We start from the raw sequence: 18,785 nt of genomic DNA, 5'->3' as shown, positions 1-18,785 counted from the left end.
CACATGATTTTGTGAGCTCCTTTCTTCCCTCAATACCAATTAGTTAAATCAGCCTCAAAAATAACACTGAACTGATAGAAACCACAAGGACTGGAAGCACAACTTACCAGCTGAAAAGAATCTGGAGTTTCAACAAAAAAGGTCGGTTCCCAGGGGAGGAAAAAATAAAGAGGCCAGCACAGACGATTGGGTGCTAGCACACTGTGCTGATCCCACTGGGGAGAACTTTGGGATCAGAAAAGCCACTGAGATAGAAGAATCTGGCACAGGCTGATAGCTCTTCTCTGCTTATAAAACAGCAGTTCAAAAGAGAAATCAATCCACTTTAAAATATAAAGCCAGATACTAGAACCACCCCGATCCGGAAGTGACCTAACAGATCTCGGCACTGCAGGTGCAGCTGACTTCAGCTGTCCAGGGCTTCACCTGGGAGTAATTAAGAGCTTGAAAAGCCAGGACATGGCCCAAGGCAACATCTAATTCACATAGTGCCTGGCTCGGCTGGAGGCTGTGGAACTCAGCCACAGAAGTCCCAGAGAAGCGGAACCTTTGAAATAGGGACTGCGGTTTCTGGGCAGACACTTCCAGTTTGAGCACAAGGGCTTTTCACTTCATCCATGCCCCACAGAACGCATTGGCTGGGCTTTGTGTTGCCTTTACAGTTCAGTCTTAAACCTCAGGGAAGTCTCTAGGACAGACATGGGGGTCCTTCACTGGGCAACCCTCATAGTGCAGCTGCAGCCATACTAATCACCCCTGAGGCACTTACAGGGAGGGGGAAGGGAACTCTCTCCCAGAACTCTCTCTTAGCTCAGGCACAGGAGCCATGGCATCCATCCGTTCTGGGAGGAAGCTGGTAAAGAAATAAATAAATAATTTCTTACCCCAAGGACAGACCCCAAAAGATTTTTTTAAATATGAGTAAAACGCAAAAAAGAACTATTGATTCCTTCTACACAGAGAAAGAGCGGGTTTCCAACCCCAAGGAAGTTAATAGCAGAGAGTCAGCAGATAACAGCCTAAAGGGGAATGATACCTGCCCCCCATCATATAACTCTCTCCTAGAAGAGAGGATTAAAAAATTAAGAGAGTTTGAAGAAAATTGGGGAAAGGAAAGAGAAGCTATGAAATTGGAGTTGGAAAAAATAAAGAATTCAGAGGAGATTCAGGGAAACAAAATTTGTGAATTGGAAGGAATTTCACAGGAAAGTAGGATTTCTGAATTGGAAAAGATAAAAAAAAATCTCAAGAAAGTAGGATTTCTGAATTGGAAAAGATAAAAAAAGAGTCTCAAGAAAATAGGATTTCTGAATTGGAAAAAGAAAATAATTCTCAAAAAAAAAATTAGGGAAATGGAAAAAAATCAATAGAGCAAAATAATTCATTTAAAAACTCAATTGGGCATATACAAAAAAGAACTAAACACTGTGAATTAAGAAAATAACTCCTTAAAAATCAGGATGGAACAAATAGAAATGAATGATTCATTGAGAACCCAAGAATCAGTCAAACAATACAAAAAAAAAAATGACAACCTGGAGAATAACGTCAAATACTTACTGGGAAAATCTATAGACCTGGAAAATAGATCTAGGAGAGATAATCTGAGGATCACTGGACTTCCTGAAAACTATGACCACAAAAAGAGCCTAGATTCTGTTTTACAGGAAATCATCAAAGAGAACTGTCCAGAGATAATAGAAACAGAAGGGGAAATAGGCGTGGAAAGAATTCATCAAACACCTTCTGAAAAAGACCCTAAAAAAAAAAAAAAAAAAAAAAAAAAAAACTTCCACAGATATCAAGGGTCCACAATAAGGGTCACTCAAGCTCTGGCTGCCTCCACATTAAAAGATTGAAGGGCTTGGAACCTGATATTCTGAAAGGCAAAAGATCAAGAATTGCAACCAAGAATAAACTACCCAGATAAGTTTAGTATTTTTTTCCATGGAAGAAGATGGTCATTCAATGAAATAGAGGAATTCCATATGTTTCTAAGAAAAAAACCAGATTTAAACAAAAAATTTGATCTACATCCACAAGACTGAAGAGAAACAGAAAAAGTACACAGAACCCTTGAGAAGTGTATCTCTGTTGTGGATATATAGAAATTCCGCATGGATAATTTGATTTTACTGATATAAAAAAGGGGGAGTAGTAAAGGGAAGGGGGTAGTATCAGAAAAAGGGGAGGAGTGATAAAAAGAGGGAAACTACATCCCAGGAAGAGTCATAGAAAATATACCATATCTGAGGGAATTTAGAGAGGGGGAGAAACATTGTAAGAATCTTACTCTCATCAGAAGAGGCTCAAAGAGCAAATAATTGACATATTTGTTTTTCAGATAATTCTCTCTCAGCTCACTAAAAGGGGGGTAGAGGAAAAGGGAAAAGGAAAAGGGGAATAAGGGAAGGGGCTTGGAAGGAGGGGGAAGGGATACTAAAAAAAAGGGAGGGCTGCAGGTCACAAGTGGGGTATATAAATTAAATATAGGGAAAAAGGTTCAGGGGGGTCAAGGGAAAAAAGCATAATCTGGGGATAATATGATGGCAAGAAATACAGAATTAGTAATTTTAACTGTAAATGTGAATGGGATGAACACACCCATCAAACAGACAGATAGCAGACTGGATCAAAAGTCAGAACCCTACAATATGTTGCTTACTGGAAACACACTTAAAGCAGGGAGATACATACAGAGTAAAGGTAAAAGGTTGGAGCAGAATCTATTATGCTTCAGGTAAAGGCAAAAAAGAAGGGGTACCCATCCTTATCTCAGATCAAGCAAAAGCAGAAGTTGATCTAATTAAAAGACATGAGGAAGGAAATTATATCCTGCTAAAAGGTAGCATAAACAATGAAGCCATATCAATACTAAACATATATGTACCAAGTAGTATAGCATCTAACTTCCTAAAGGAAAAGTTAAGAGAGTTGCAAGAAGAAATAGACAGCAAAACTATAATAGTGGGAGATCTCAACCTTGCATTCTCAGAATTAGACATCAAACCACAAAACAAATAAGAAAATTAAAGAGGTAAATAGAACATTAGAAAAACTAGATATGATAGACCTTTGGAGAAAACTGAATGGTGATAGAAAGGAGTATACTTTCTTCTCAGCAGTTCATGGAACCTATACAAAAATTGACCATATATTAGGACATAAAGATCTCAAAATTAAATTCAGATAGGCAGAAATAATAAATGCCTTCTTCTCAGATCACAATGCAATAAAAACTACATTCAATAAGAAGTTAGGGGTAAATAGACCAAAAAGTAATTGGAAACTGAATAATCTCATCTTAAAGAATGACTGGGTGAAACAGCAAATTATAGAAACAATTAATAATTTCACCCAAGATAATGACAATGATGAGACATCATACCAAAATCTGTGGGATGCAGTTAAAGCGGTAATAAGGGGAATTTTATATCTTTAGAGGCTTATTTGAAGAAAATAGAGAAAGAGAAGATAAAAGAATTGGGCCTGCAACTTAAAAAGCTAGAAAAAGACCAAATTAAAAACCCCCAACCAAAAATCAAACTTGAAATACAAAAATTAAAAGGAGAAATCAATAATATTGAAAGTAAAAAAAAAACAAACAAAAAACTATTGAATTAATAAATAAAACCAAGAGTTGGTTTTATGAAAACGCCAATAAAATAGATAAACCTTTGGTAAATCTGATCAGAAAAAGAAAAGAGGAAAATCAAATTGTTAGTCTTACAAATGAAAAGGGGGATCTTTCCACCAATGAAGAGAAAATTAGAGAAATAATAAGGAGTTACTTTCCCCAACTTTATGCCAATAAATTTGATAACTTAAGTGAAATGCATGACTTTCTCCAAAAATATAGGCTTCCTAGATTAACAGAGGAGGAGACAAATTGCTTAAATAGTCCCATTTCAGAAAAAGAAATAGAACAAGCTATTAATCAACTGCCCAGGAAAAAATCCCGAGGACCAGATGGATTTACATGTGAATTCTACCAAACATTATATCACCAACAAAATGCAACAGCAAGAGATACAAAGAGCAATCCCATTCCAAACAAATGTTGAGGGTATAAAGTATTTGGGAATCCATCTACCAAAGAATAGTCAGGAATTATATGAGAAAAATTACAAAACACTTGCAACAAAAATAAAGTCAGATTTAAATAATTGGAAAGACATTCAGTGCTCTTGGATAGGCCGAGCGAATTTAATAAAGATGACAATAATCCCCAAATTAATCTATTTATTTAGTGCTATACCAATCAGACTCCCAAGAAACTATTTTAATGACCTAGAAAAAATAACAACAAAGTTCATATGGAAGAATAAAAAGTCGAGAATTGCAAGGGAACTAATGAAAAAAAAGGTCAGATGATGATCGTCTAAGTGTACCTGATCTAAAGCTACATTATATAGCAGCAGTCACCAAAACCGTTTGTTAATGGCTAAGAAATAGACCAGTTGATCAGTGGAACAGATTAGATACAAAGGACAAAAAAGGGTACATCTATAGCAATCTAGTCTTTGAGAGACCCAAAGATACCAACATTAGGGATAAAAATTCATTATTTGGAAAAAACTGTTGGGAAAACTGGAAATTAATATGGCAGAAATTAGATATGGATCCACACTTAACACCATATACCAAGATAATATCAAAATGGGTCCATGACTTAGGCATAAAGAATGATATAATAAATATATTAGAGGAACAGAAAATAGTGTACCTTTCAGACCTGTGGAGGGGGAAGGAATTTATGACCAGAGGAGAACTAGAGATCATTATTGATCACAAAATAGAAGATTTTGATTACATCAAACTAAAAATCTTCTGTACAAACAATACTAATGCAAACAAGATTAGAAGGGAAGTAACAAACTAGGAAAATATGTTTTACAGTTAAAGGTTCTGATAAAGGCCTCATTTCCAAAAATATATAGAGAATTAATCCTAATTTATAAGAAATCAAACCATTCTCCAATTGATAAATGGTCAAAGGATATGAACAGACAATTCTCAGATGATGAAATTGAAATTATATCCACTCATAAGAGTGTTCCAAATCAATACTGATCAGAGAAATGCATATTAAGACAACTCTGAGATACCCCTACACACCTGTCAGATTGGCTAAGATGACAGAAACAAATAATGATGAATGTTGGAGGGGATGTGGGAAAACTGGGACACTAATACATTGTTGTTGGAGTTGTGAAAGAATCCAGCCATTCTGGAGAGCAATTTGGAACTATGCCCCAAAAGTTATCAAACTGTGCATACCTTTTGATCCAGCATTGCTGCTATTGGGCTTATATCCCAAAGAAATACTGAGGAGGGGAAAGGGACCTGTATGTGCCAAAATGTTTGTGGCAGCTCTTTTCATATTGGCTAGAAACTGGAAGATGAATGGATGTCCATCCATTGGAGAATGGTTGGGTAAATTATGGTATATGAAGGTTATGGGATATTATTGCTCTGTAAGAAATGACCAGCAGGAGGAATACAGAGAGGCTTGGAGAGACTTACATCAACTGATGCTGAGTGAAACGAGCAGAACCAGAAGGTCACTGTACACTTCAATGTTGTATGAAGATGTATTCTGATGGAAGTGGATATCTCCAACATAAAGAAGATCCAACTCACTTCCAGTTGATCAATGATGGACAGAAACAACTACACCCAGAGAAGGAACACTGGGAAGTGAATGTAAATTGTTAGCACTACTATCTATCTACCCAGGTTACTTATACCTTCAGAATCTAATACTTAATGTGCAACAAGAAAATGGTATTCACACACATATTTGTATCTAGGTTATATTGTAACATATGTAAAATGTATGGGATTGCCTGTCATCAAGGGGAGGGAGTAGAGGGAGGGAGGGAATAATTTGAAAAAATGAATACAAGGGATAATATTATAAAAAAATTACTCATGCATATATACTGTGAAAAAATTTATAAATAAATAAAATTAAAAAAAGAAAAACTATGCATGCAGATGTTTTGTAAATTAAAACCTTTAAACAAACAAACAAAAGTTTTTTAAATAATTTTTTTTCTTTTGCATCCTTAGCTCTTTGAACTATACTAGGCCCATGGTAGATCCTATAATAAGTACTGAACATTTGATTAGTATGATACAGATTTTAGAATGAATATCACCATGTGCCCATCAGAGCATTCACTTTGGAATATTTACATATCCAGTCTTTCAAAAACTAGCTCAAATCAAAAGCATAGTCTCCATGAAACCTTCCCCTGATCTTTGAATTTTCAGTGAATTTTCCTGACTCTATTCTAATAGCACTGAAACTGTTTATTTAGGAAGTCAGATAAGTACTGGGAGATTGGATCTGATGTTACTGCTAAAGAGAACTCTTAATTAGGTTAACGTGTGCTCTGTAATTTATATCCTTAGTTGTCTGGATAATTTGAAATGATAAATTATTCAATCAGAATCACATAATCTGTATGTGGCATAGCACTTGAACCAAGGTTTTCCTGACTACAGAGAAAGATCTCTGTTTACATTTTACTGATTTTTCTTCTTATAAACATAGTATACTTAATTTTCTTTTTTGTACAAGGGAAAGCTTGATCTTTTTGGACAGGGTTAAAAGGTAGTAGTTATGATGCCTGGTTTCCAATCATGGCTAATCATAACCATAATATATACTAACTGTGTGACTGTAACCTGTATAATCATTAAACATCTCCTTTGGACTTATCTATAGTCATATAGATTCCTGTATATAGCGGAAGATAGAGATTACACACAAGGTGTTCTCCAAGCTAAAGGAATCACATATTCTTTGTCACTAATATTTATATAAATATTCATATAAAATTCATATAAATTTAAGCTTCTTAAATAAAGGAAGAATGCCACCTATTTACCTTTGCCTAATGCATGTAATTTTATGTGTAAATATTTGATAAATGTTGAAAGAATGAACAAATTGATGCTGTTTGACCATAAACATGATTTTTATCAATTCACTGAGGAAGATATTGCATCATTAATTAATGGATAGCATGTTGTATTAAGGAAATCTCAGGCCTAGTATATTTCCCAATTTCTATAAAGTGTCTATAATGCAATGAAGAAATTTTTATAGCAGCAATTTTAATGACTGAAATATGATACATAATCTAGTGGAAAAAATAACTCCTTGGGAGTCATTTAATATCTAACATAAAATGAAGGAATACCTGATTGCTAAGGAAATATTTGAACTAAGTAAAACTTTACTATCCATACTTGACATCTGCTGATGGTCTACTTTATGAAAAATATTTAATTTAACTTTTTTACATTATACAAGTACATTCATTTTTAACATATGTCCATATGATTCAGGCTAAACAAGAAAAAAAAATCTGAGCAAAATGAAAGGGAAAAATTACAAGAAAATGAAATAAAACAAAACAAAACAAAACGGTAAAAATAGTATACTTAAATATGCATTCAGTCTCCATTATTCTCTCTCTGGGTGCAGATGGCATTTTCCATCTCAAAGTCTTGTAAATTGCCTTGGATTACTGAATTGCTGAGAAAAGCATAAGTGATCATCCTTCAATGTTGCTGTTGCTATGTACAATGTTTTCCTTGTTTTGCTCACATTTGGTCATTCTTATCCCTCCCCAACATTCTTAATATAGGGTTAAATTGTACTCTTACCTCTTTTTGCATCCCTGAAGTTTAGGAACAGTGCCTGACACATACTTAATAGATATTAACTGATAGAAATACTTAATAGATATTAACTGATAGAAATCCATAAAAAATATAACGCACTACATTATTGTCAGAAGAATAAAGAGGTACTTTGGAGATCAATACTCAAGGAACTTTTAACACTCATAGACTTGGGAATGTCAATTACTATTTCATCCAGTTTGATAGATATGAAATTAATATCAAAGGACATTAGACCTAGGAGGGGCTTTTGAGATCATTTCATCCTAGTTTCTGCTCCCTTTTCCCCTAAAGACAGACTGGCTGAAGAACATGCATTGATAGAAAAGTGCTATGATGAATAAAAGTGGTGGAGTAGAATAGGGGAAATAGCAAAGCATGGGAAAGAAATAGGAAAAAAATAGCAGCTCATTTTATAGATACTTCCATTCCTAGTTTTTGCCAAGACTGGTCAAAACCACAACCTTTTTCTAGACAGAATGGGTGATTAAATCCTAATAGTTCCTCATATTGATTTGAAGGGGGGAAATATTTTAAATCAAAGTTAAAATTTTAATAATAATTCCAATTTTCATAAGTTTCAAACCATTTTTGATCAAGGCAAAAGTGCTTCATTGCCACAAATTACTATCATAAAAATAATGCATTGTATGTAAATAATGGTCCAGACATGGCCAACAAATAAAAAGGATTTGGTAAAAGATTTTGTAAAGTTGCACATAGAAACATGGAAAAGCAGCAAATGGAATAAAGTCAATAATGATAAAAAGATAGTATTGTTTTTTTTTCTTGTGTGTCTTTTCTGTAGGTTGAAATATATTGTTAAAAAGAAGTTATATTTGAGATGAGGATGTAACCTTAAATATCATGTTTTGCCTAGTCAGAGAAACATATTCTGTTGCATGGACAATTAAAAGGTAAATTTTGTATTGAATTATGAGAAAAGAGGCTAAAATATTTTAATGAGCACTCAAATAAGTTTACATGTGATTTACATGGTTCATTTACCTATTCTTAAGAAAGCAAACTACATCACTCAATCTGTATTCAAAAGACTTGGGTTTGAGCTTTAATTTTTCTATTGGGAACTGTAATGTGAACCTGTTCAGAATTTCAATCATTGTGCACCTTAATTAGATATGTCAGACATTTACCCTCATATAGCACCTCAGTTTCCCCTCTGCAAAATGGGAATGATACTATGTGTCCTACTTATCTCACAGGGTTCTTTTGAGATTCAATTGAATTAACAAATTTAAACTTTTGAGTATGGATAAGCTATTGTCTTTGGTCTGTGCTTGTAATTCACATTTTTCTCCCAGTTTCCTGTGCTGTCTTTTTATTTATCCAAATATCCATTCACCATGCTGACCAGCAACATGGTGAATACTATAATATTAAGGAAATAAAACAACAGCATACTCAAAGCCCCCAACCTCACAAATACTAAGGTCTAAAATTCCTTAGATTTAGATATTTGTAAGATATATTGTATTAACATATGCTCTCCTCACATGCATTGCTCTCTGATTTTCATTTATCATGACTCTACAGAGACCTTAGTGATCCTCCGTGTTTAATACAGGAAGAGCTACTTCTAACATGAGAAGATGAGAAAAGTGATGGAAAAAATAAGAAGTCCTTATTCCATGTGAAGTGGGCCAAATAATTTAAAATTTATGAGAGTCAGTTTTCTGTTCTATAGCATGAGAGAATTAGACTAAATGACTTTTGATTTTCTTTTGTACAGAACTAGTAATCTATGGTTTAAGGGATGGAAAAAAATGAAAAAAAAAAGGCATATGTGACGTTGATTTGGACATAATCATAATGGAACAAATTAAATACCAAATAGGAAGACATTCTTTAGGAGACAGCCTAGGGAATATTATTTTTTTTTATTTTTTGAACCAATTATGTTCTTTCATCTCTTTTAACTTTTTTTTAAGTACATGCAATTTGAGACTCACTGTTAGTATTTACTCACTGAATTCATGCTGATCCAATATTTGAATATTCATTACTGATTCAGAATTTGAAATTGCATTCTTCTCCAAAGTGGACAACTGGCTTTCTCTACAATGACCTACAAACTTCTTCCCCATGCTTACTCTATCCCTCAGTTCCACTTAAGAAAGAATCATAGCCTATCCATGTTTTCACTTCCCTCCAGACTACACTACAAGGATTTTCTCTCCCATGCCTAGGTATCTTAATCTCTTCTTAATATGTTTTTTTTTACTAAAATATTAATGTTATAGGCAAGGAAATAGACTAACTCTTTAGTTGATGTGATGTGTGATGTGTGATGTGTGTGTGTGTGTGTGTGCATGCATATATGTGTGAGACAGAGACAGAGCAAGAGAGAAAGAGAGAAAATATTAAACTCTTATTTGATTTGAGTTTCTATTTCAAAGATGATAATCTTCCAATCTGGAGTAATAAAATGTTTAAAAGTGAATTGAAACAAATGAAACAGTTAAAAAAAAAACCAAAATAACAACAGATGTCCCTAGAAAATTCAATTCACTCAGGATTTGATAGGGAAAGTCATTACAATGAGTTTTTAAAAATTATGAAGAAATTAAGAGATGCTCCAGGACTGGAAATAAATAAAGACCATCATAAGTTCAAAGGGCATTATATAACAGTATTATATTGCTTTTGTCCTTTTTATTGGTCAGTGCTCCTCAGGGAGTTAGATAGTGAGGTGAATAGAATGCTAGACCTAGAATCATGCAGACCTGAATTAAAATCCAGTACCAGATAATTTCTAGCTATATGTGTAAAGTCCAGTCGTCTCTCAGTTGTAATCCTTCTCTTGGAGGAGGTTTCTTTTCTGTATAATTTTTTCTTCTGTGAGCAGCTTTCTTGGGAGGCTTCTGGAGCCTCCAGCCAGAGTGAAGGTAGAATCTCGAATCCTTTTCTTCCTGAATCCTGGCTCTGAATCTCCTAGAGCTTCCCTGAAGTTCTACCTGGAAATCTTGTTCTTCTCCCCATCTAGACTCTCTCCTTCCAGACTTCCATCCAAACTCTATATCCCGGTCTAGACTGACTTCAGACTCAATGCTGCCTTCTTTTATCTTTGAAGATAATGGGCTTTTGAGAACTCAGGGGCTTGTGGGAAATACTTCAACCAATAAACTTGCTCCTTTTAAAGGTATAAACTCCTTTAAATATGTAAACTCCTTTTCAGAAGTCTAAAGGTGTAAACTCCTTGTAAAGGTTTGAACTAAAGGTGTGAATTCTGAGCTACAGAATTGTTTAGACAACCTGAGTTATCACTGTGTAATCCTAACATCTCCCCCTTTCTTTTGATTTAGAACATAGGATGGTCATAGCCTTGAAACATAAATCCATCAATATGGCAGGTATTACACATAATTACATAAACACATAGTAACATAACACATACTAGAAGTGATGTAACAAATAACATGATCAAATAATCATAAATTGAGAATTTATACATGTCCATAAGTTGATTGTCCATTAATATCATCTTGTATTAGGAAATCCAATGATTCCTGCTGATTTTAAAGTTCTTTAATAGTCTTATCTTGTGTTAGGGAATCTTTAACAGTCTCCTTATCAGCCATACTCTTTCAGTGTCAGATGTTTCTTAGACCTTCTCCTTTGTTTTGAGGTTTTTCTCTTTTTCTGTCTCTCTCTGATGGACAAGGCAAATATGACTTGTTGGCAACCATCTGATTCCTTCTCCATCTGAAGAAATACAAGCAAACCCTCTCCCCCAGGCAGTTAACCTATATGGTCCCTTCCATTCAGCACTTTCTGGGTCTCTCTACATCACTTGGTGATTATTTAAAGACAGTGGAGCTGCTCGCACTGGACACTGCCCTTCTGGTGGGTTATAAAAGCTGTCTGCCAGAGCCAGTGCATCTTTGTAAAAAATTAGAAAATTAATGGTATAGAGAACTAAATTTAGAAGTTTTCTAGGGCAATCTGTGGCTCCCTTTTTCTTTTGTTTGTGGAGGAGTGTCTTAATGTCTCTGTTTATTTTCTCTACTATTGCCTGACCTTGTGGATTAAAAGGTATGGTAGTGGTGTGTAAAATCTTATACTGCGCACAAAAGTGTTTAGAAATATATGCAGGTCCATTATCTGTTTTTATTTCTTGTGGCACACCCATTATTGCAAATGCTTGGACAAGGAATTCAGTGACCACTCGGGCTGTCTCTTTTGCTGTTGGCACTGTAAAAGTGAATCCTGAAAAGGTATCTACACCACATTGATAAAAGACAGACGACCAAAAGATTTATAATGGGTCACATCCATTTGCCAGATTTCATTGGGTTTCAAACCACAAGGATTCTTCCCTGGAGGGAGAGTAGGAGTGTGGAAAGGAAAGCAAGCTATACAGCTTTTTACTATGCTCCTAGCTTCCTCTCTTGTTATTCCAAATTGTAAAAGTAAAGCTTGAGCAGCCTGATGATATTTAGAATGAGATTCTTGTGCTTCCTAAAATAAAGGAATATTGGCTAACAGAGTTAAAAGGTTATCTGCCTTTGAATTTCCATCAAAAATAGCACCTGGAAGTCCACTATGTGAGTTCTGCTGAGTGTTCATTCTGCTGAGTGGACTAAAAAGGAGTTCTGACTACTCTCTTTATGGTTAAATCATGAGAGTATATAGCACAAATATTTTCTTTGGAGGCGTCTGTAAAGATTGTTGGTCCTTTAAGAGGAACCTTAGAAACCTTTTCTTCAAAAATCCATTGCCAATTATGTAGTAGCCGGGTTATCTTTAATGGAGACCCATGTGCAAAATTTGGAGCTGTGGCCAATAAAATTTGCCATTCTGGAATGGTCTCACAGCATACATTAATTTGTGCATTAGTATAGAATGTGTATATTTTTCCAGGACTTATCCCAGATAATTGTACTACTCTCTTAATAAAATTCTAGCCACCAGCACTGGGTAAGGAGTAAGGCTTTGTTCTGGTTGTGCTGAGAGTTTCACCCACTCAATCACACTGTCTCCTTGATGAAGGACTGCTGAGGGTGCCTCTTTTGTAGCAAAAACTGAAATTTCCAAAGGTTTTTGAATGACTCTTTCAACCACATTGGATAAAGCCAGTTCAACTTGTCTCAAAGCCTCTTGCGCTTCTTTTGCAAGCTGGTGAATTTAAAGCACTGTCTCCCCTTAAAAGGTCATATAGAGGTTGCAATTGATTGGTAGTTAAGCCTAACACTGGATGCATCCATTGGATAGCTCCTATTAATTTTTGAAAATCATTTAAGGTGTTCAACTTCTCTGTTCTTAAAGAAAGCTTTTGTACTGTGAGTGTCTTAGGATATACTTCATATCCTAAATATTGAAAAGGATCATGTCTTTGAATTTTTTCTGTAGCTATATGCAGTTTGTAGTTCTTTAGTGTTTCCATGGATTTTTGTAGACATTCTTCTAACATTTGTTCCTCAGGTGCACATCCCAAAATATCATCCATATAATGTAACAATATTACTTTTGGAAATGCTTTTCTTACTGGAGCAAGACCAGCAGCAACATACATTTGGCACATAGTAGGATGGTTTTTCATTCCCTGTGGCAATTCTTGTCTTTTATAAGGCTCAGTTAAATTAACACTGGACACTAAAAAGGCAAATCTTTTCATATCCTCCTTATATAGAAGGATAGTATAGAAACAATCCTTAATGTCTATAAGCCCTTAAAAGAGGCCATTCTCTTGCCAACTGAGTAGGAGATGGAAGTCCAGGCTGAAGAGTTCTGATAGTTTTATCTGTTCATTTACTCTTCTTAGATCAGTTAAGATCCTCCATTTTCCAGATTTCTTTTTTACCACAAATATTGGCGAATTCCAAGGACTTAGAGAAGGCTGTAAGTGTCCTTCAGCAAATCACTTAGCATCTGTCTGACTCAGTATCCTCAACTGTAAAGGAGATCTTAATAGCACCTACATCACAGGTTTTTGCAAAGACCAAAGGAGATCTGTAAAGTACTGATATTACAATGCTTGGCAGATAAGCACTTAAATGCTTATATCCCTCTGTTAATCTAATGTTTGATCTCTAGAAAGTGTTGAAAAGCTTTAGACTTGTCCACAATTTCTATCAAACTTCATTTTTTTTTTTCTTTTGAGACATTTAGAATTCCCTGTAAAGATTCTTCTTTCTCTTTCACTATTTTCCATTATGGATTTCTTTCTGTTGCATCTATTTACTATTTCTTTTAGGTCAACTACATGGGTAACTTTTCTGTCTCATGCCCTCAAGACATCATCACTGTTCTATCTCTATAACTTTAGCTTGTCACGATTAACTTTTTATAAATTATATCTGCTCTACTTTCTTTTCATTTCTGTCTGATTATCTTACTTCTACCTGAAACTTATGCAAAAGGGTGATCATGTTATCTTTTTTCCTAAATCTCTTATCTCTCTTTGGGAATGATTTCTGTCAACTTCACCACACAAACTTACAAGCTGGGTGAATGTTTAGTACTCTTCTGTGCATACCCGACAGCTAATCTTTTCCTAAATTATAATTACTAGATACTCTTATTTTGCAAATTTCATGTTTTATCTTTTCCCTGTAACTTATCTCTCTTATTTTCTTCTTAGATTATTGCTTTTTACCTTTCTTTTTTTCTGCAAGTGTTCAATAACCCTTTTTAAAAACTTGTTTATATTCCTCTGTTAAAAATCTCCTTTTTCTTATTTATTCATCAAATTCACTTTGTATTCTCATACTAATCCATCTTTATGACTATAGTTTCCTGTGTTCTTCCATCATGCCTTTAATTATTTACTCCTATAAGAGATATTACCTTTGTAACTCTTCCTTTTCCCCTTTTATCTTCAAGCTTCCATGACAGTTATGGCTGAAATAGAACTCACTTGGTTCTTACCCAGGCATTAGTCCTTCTTTTTCATCTTACTAAATTTGAATTTGGTTTCAGACACTACTAGCTATAAGACCCTGGGTAATTTACTTAATCCTGATTGACTCAGTTTCTTCATCTGTAAAATGAGCAAGAGAAGGAAATGGCAAACCACTGCAGTATCTTTGCCAAGAAAATATCAGATAGGATCATGAAGAACTAAACATGATTGAAATGACTGAATCACCACAACCACCAAAAAAGAAAAAAAAAACCTTGTTGATTACAAAACATGAATTCTATTAATGGTAATTTTCAAACAAATGACATTAAAACATCCCCATAAAGCATCAAAGACATATTTGAAGAAATGAAAATATAGTGACTAATTTTATAACTATTTTTCCATCACTAAAGATCTATGATTCTAGGTACAATATAAAGCATCTTCCTAGATGAAAACCCCTTGTATTTTAAAAAAACTAAATCAAACAAACAAATAAAAAAGCAAATTTTATAATATCAAAGTTATGCTCACTGAGTTTCTGTATTATAAAAACATGTTATACAACAATCCCTCTACCATAATCCAAGCAGGAATCCACACTCAACAACATTCAAAAAAAAAAAAAAAAAAACAACCCATATCTCCTTTATAGTGAGAATATAACTGAAAATCTCTCCATTCTACCTTAATTGTATCTCCATTTCACTAACCTCCAAAGTAAGAGCCATCCGTCAGCTTCATTTCTTTACTGGATTTAGTGATGACACCAGCAACACCATGCTGGATGAAGTACATTTTTTTGCCCACAGCTCCTTCTCGAATGATATAATCTCCAGGCTGAAATACTTCAAATCGTAGTTTGCTTAGCATCGCAGTCACAAAATTAGGATCAGCGTTAGCAAAAAGTGGCATGGTGGCCACTAACTTTCTACAGTTGAAGTTGACTATCTCCTAAAAGGTAAGAGGAAAAAAGGGGTAGAAAATTATTAAAATGTAAGTGAACTATCCAAGTAAACATATATATTAAAAATAGGGTGGATCATTAAAATCTCATTTGGAAATTAGAAATATAAATTCAGGAGTCCCAGAATAGTAAATATTTTTTCAATAATTTTCCCATTTTCTTATCATTTCAGGCTTTAGGTTTTACAAAATGTCAGAAATTCTTGTAATTTTTATAACCTTTTCAAGGAAGAAAAAAGTTTAATTATGTCCTCCTATATGCAGTATTATAAAATGTAGTGTACGTGCTTTTCTTCGGTATAACCTTAATTGTTCTATCTTGTATCCATATTGGCAATAATAAGACAAATACAAATGCCAAACAATAGGATTACTATTATAGTTATTTTTAATCAAAATTCTCCACACAGCATCAGTAATCATTGATACCTCAGTAAAAATTTGTAAGAATGATACTCTGATATCTGAAATAAAGGGTAATGGTATAGTTAATTCCCACTGCTCAGAACAATTGGAAGAAGAAAAAAAGCCACTCTTTAGAACAGATTTTGGTTCTACACTACAAAAAAAAAAAATAGCCATTTTCCCCTTGTGTACTGACATAAACTTTGAGAGGCTCTGTAGTTTGAGATTTAGGTTCACTAATTCTGCTGTTCTCTTTCTATTCTGTGAATATAAGGCCAAGTAAAATTTAACCAGAATCTCTCCAGACCAAGATATGTGCGTCTGTACTCATTTATCTTAAAATACTGAAACAAAAAGAGTAGTAAAGGTGAGATTTGGGGTTTTGGTTTTTAGTGAATGCGTGAAAAATATAGTCCTAGTCTATGAAAAACTATATTTTATATGACTATGTTTATCAGTCACTTGTTACATGTTGGATCATGTGCAAGATCATTAAGACTATTTTTCACCTTAAAAATGAGAATAATAATTGATAAAAAATCAGCTCTTAAATCTTAAAAATTCTATATAAATGTCAATAAAATTATTTATGATATCGTGGGATGAAAACAGACTTTGGAATCACAGGATATAAGTACAAACTTTCTCTGTCATTTACTACCTGTATGATTTTAGCAAATCACTTAACATTTTTGGGCCTCAGTTTCCCCATTTGTGAAATGACAGAGTTGAACTAGATAATATCTAAGGATCTTTCCAGTTCTACATCTATGATATTTATTGTTGCTCAATAATTTTTCAATCATGTCCAGCTCCTCATGACCCTATCTGGGGATTTCTTGGGAAATACACCAGTTCACTTTATAGATGAGGAAACTGAAGCAAACACTTGTCTAGTATAACACAGATACTAAGTATTCAGATTTGATGTAACTCTTCTAATCAACTCTTTAGAGCCCTTACCTGTAAAGGGAAGTAATTGGACAAAAAAGGTCTTTTCCCACTCTAAACATCTCTTGATATACGAGTACTGTGTCAGGAACCAGATTTGAACTCAGAAACTCAGAAAAGAACTCAGAAAGATGAATCTTGCTGACTCCAAGTCTGACACTTTATCCTTGTGCCACTTAGCAACTTAAGGATCTACTATCCATTTTTTTAATTTAATGTATAATAGAAACAAGTTTTGATTCCATTCTACTCTCTGTATCACTGTTCCTTCATCTTACATCTTACTATAATAGAAATAACTTCAATTTTATTTTACAGTTTGAATAAATATTTCCTCTAAAGGATACCATCAGGGTTGCATTACTTCTAACTTAGATTATGACAATAGCCTTCTATTTGCTCCCTCTCTCTCAAGTCCTGCATGGAGTAAAAATGTTTTCTCACTGTACTCAATAAGTCCATTTGCTTCCCATTGACTCCAGAATGAAATAAAAAGATATGGCATTTAAAGTTCTTACCCCTCTCCTTACATTCTACTTCCTTTTGTTCAGTCTTGACCTGGCTACATTGACCTACCTGCATTTCCCCCCATAAGATACTCAATCAGGGCCTTTTCACTGGCAGAATCTGATAGCTGGAATCCTTTCCAATCTCAATTCTACTTCCCAGAGTCCCTGGCTTTCTTTAAGAAACATGTAAATTCTGGCTTCTGAGGAAGCCTTTTCTCTTCTCCCAAATGCCCTCTAAAGTCACCAATCACATCTCTTTATGTATCTTGAAACTACCTAATTTTTTTTCATGTAATCTTTTTATTTAGAGTATAAGTTTGTTGAGGCCAAGGCTCATTTTTGTTTTTTGTGTGTGTATTCCCTGCCCACAGTGCATGCCACATAGCAGTCATTTAATAGGGCAAATAGGGTGTCTAGGTGATAAAATGGATAGAATGTGAGCCTGGAATCAAACTCATCTTCCTTAGTTCAAATCTGGCTTCAGATACTTATTATCTATGTGAGCCTGGACATATCAATCATTTCTGTTTACCTGAGTTTCCTTATCATAAAATTGACCTATAGAAGGAAATGACAGATCATACCAAGAAAAACCCCAAATGAGGTCATGAAGAGTTGGATACAATTTAAATAACAGATGCTTAATGCCCTCTTATTGATTAAAAAATTCAACTTATTCAATGAACTCCCATGATCACTTTTTAGATGTTAAATTGAATTCTCTCATTTTATTTCTCTGAATATTTAAAAAAATTTTCGATATGAAAACCATTTAATTTAGGATGTGCAAAGCTAGCAAATATGTGAGGAAGAAACAGATGGAATTAGAATAAAGCTTTCTTTGAATCTAAATACCCCCTTAAGATATCTTAATAGCTTCTCTATTTTCCACTGGAGACTTCTTTTGCCTATATTGGGGACCTGAAAGTGAAGTAAAGAAGTATTTTGATGAATCTGGAAGTGAACTAAAACATTTTCATTTTTTTTCTAAATGTCACATCCCCAAAGATCACAGAGTAGGTAGGAACCTTTAGGGAACATATACTTGGAGAAGTTAATGATCACCATAAGCTATTTCAAAGGCATAATTTAGTTGTTGTTATAATTATCCCTGCTGAGCATCACTGTTAACTACAGATACAAAATGATCCTTGCATTGAACTGGTGCATGACCCATGGGCAAATCTCCTGGTATTTATATATCTCTTAGTATTTAAATGTCTCATTTGTAAAATAGGGCATGTATTTTCATGCATGGACTATCCTTCATAGACACGGTGGATACTGCTGACACACCAGAAGATCAACAGAGCATGTGATTTTCTTTTTTTAATTTCATTGCAAAGGTAAATTTCATCTATTAATGTCCTAATTTGATGCCTCACTGA

At 34.2% G+C, this 18,785-nt stretch overlaps 1 protein-coding gene across 3 annotated transcripts in view; it reads right to left on the bottom strand.

Annotated features, from left to right (window-relative positions):
* Positions 1–18,785, bottom strand: part of HCN1 (hyperpolarization activated cyclic nucleotide gated potassium channel 1) — a 612,097-nt gene that overhangs the window by 91,019 nt on the left and 502,293 nt on the right. For all 3 annotated transcript variants that reach the window (XM_074282554.1, XM_074282553.1, XM_074282556.1), the window contains one exon: positions 15,280–15,520. In XM_074282554.1, the coding sequence (XP_074138655.1) occupies positions 15,280–15,520 (241 nt within the window). The remainder of the gene's footprint in view (positions 1–15,279; positions 15,521–18,785) is intronic.

The sequence above is a fragment of the Sminthopsis crassicaudata genome, chromosome 1 (genome assembly GCF_048593235.1).
Source record: "Sminthopsis crassicaudata isolate SCR6 chromosome 1, ASM4859323v1, whole genome shotgun sequence".
Taxonomy (NCBI): domain Eukaryota; kingdom Metazoa; phylum Chordata; class Mammalia; order Dasyuromorphia; family Dasyuridae; genus Sminthopsis; species Sminthopsis crassicaudata.
This window is presented reverse-complemented; position numbering and strand designations above follow the sequence as displayed.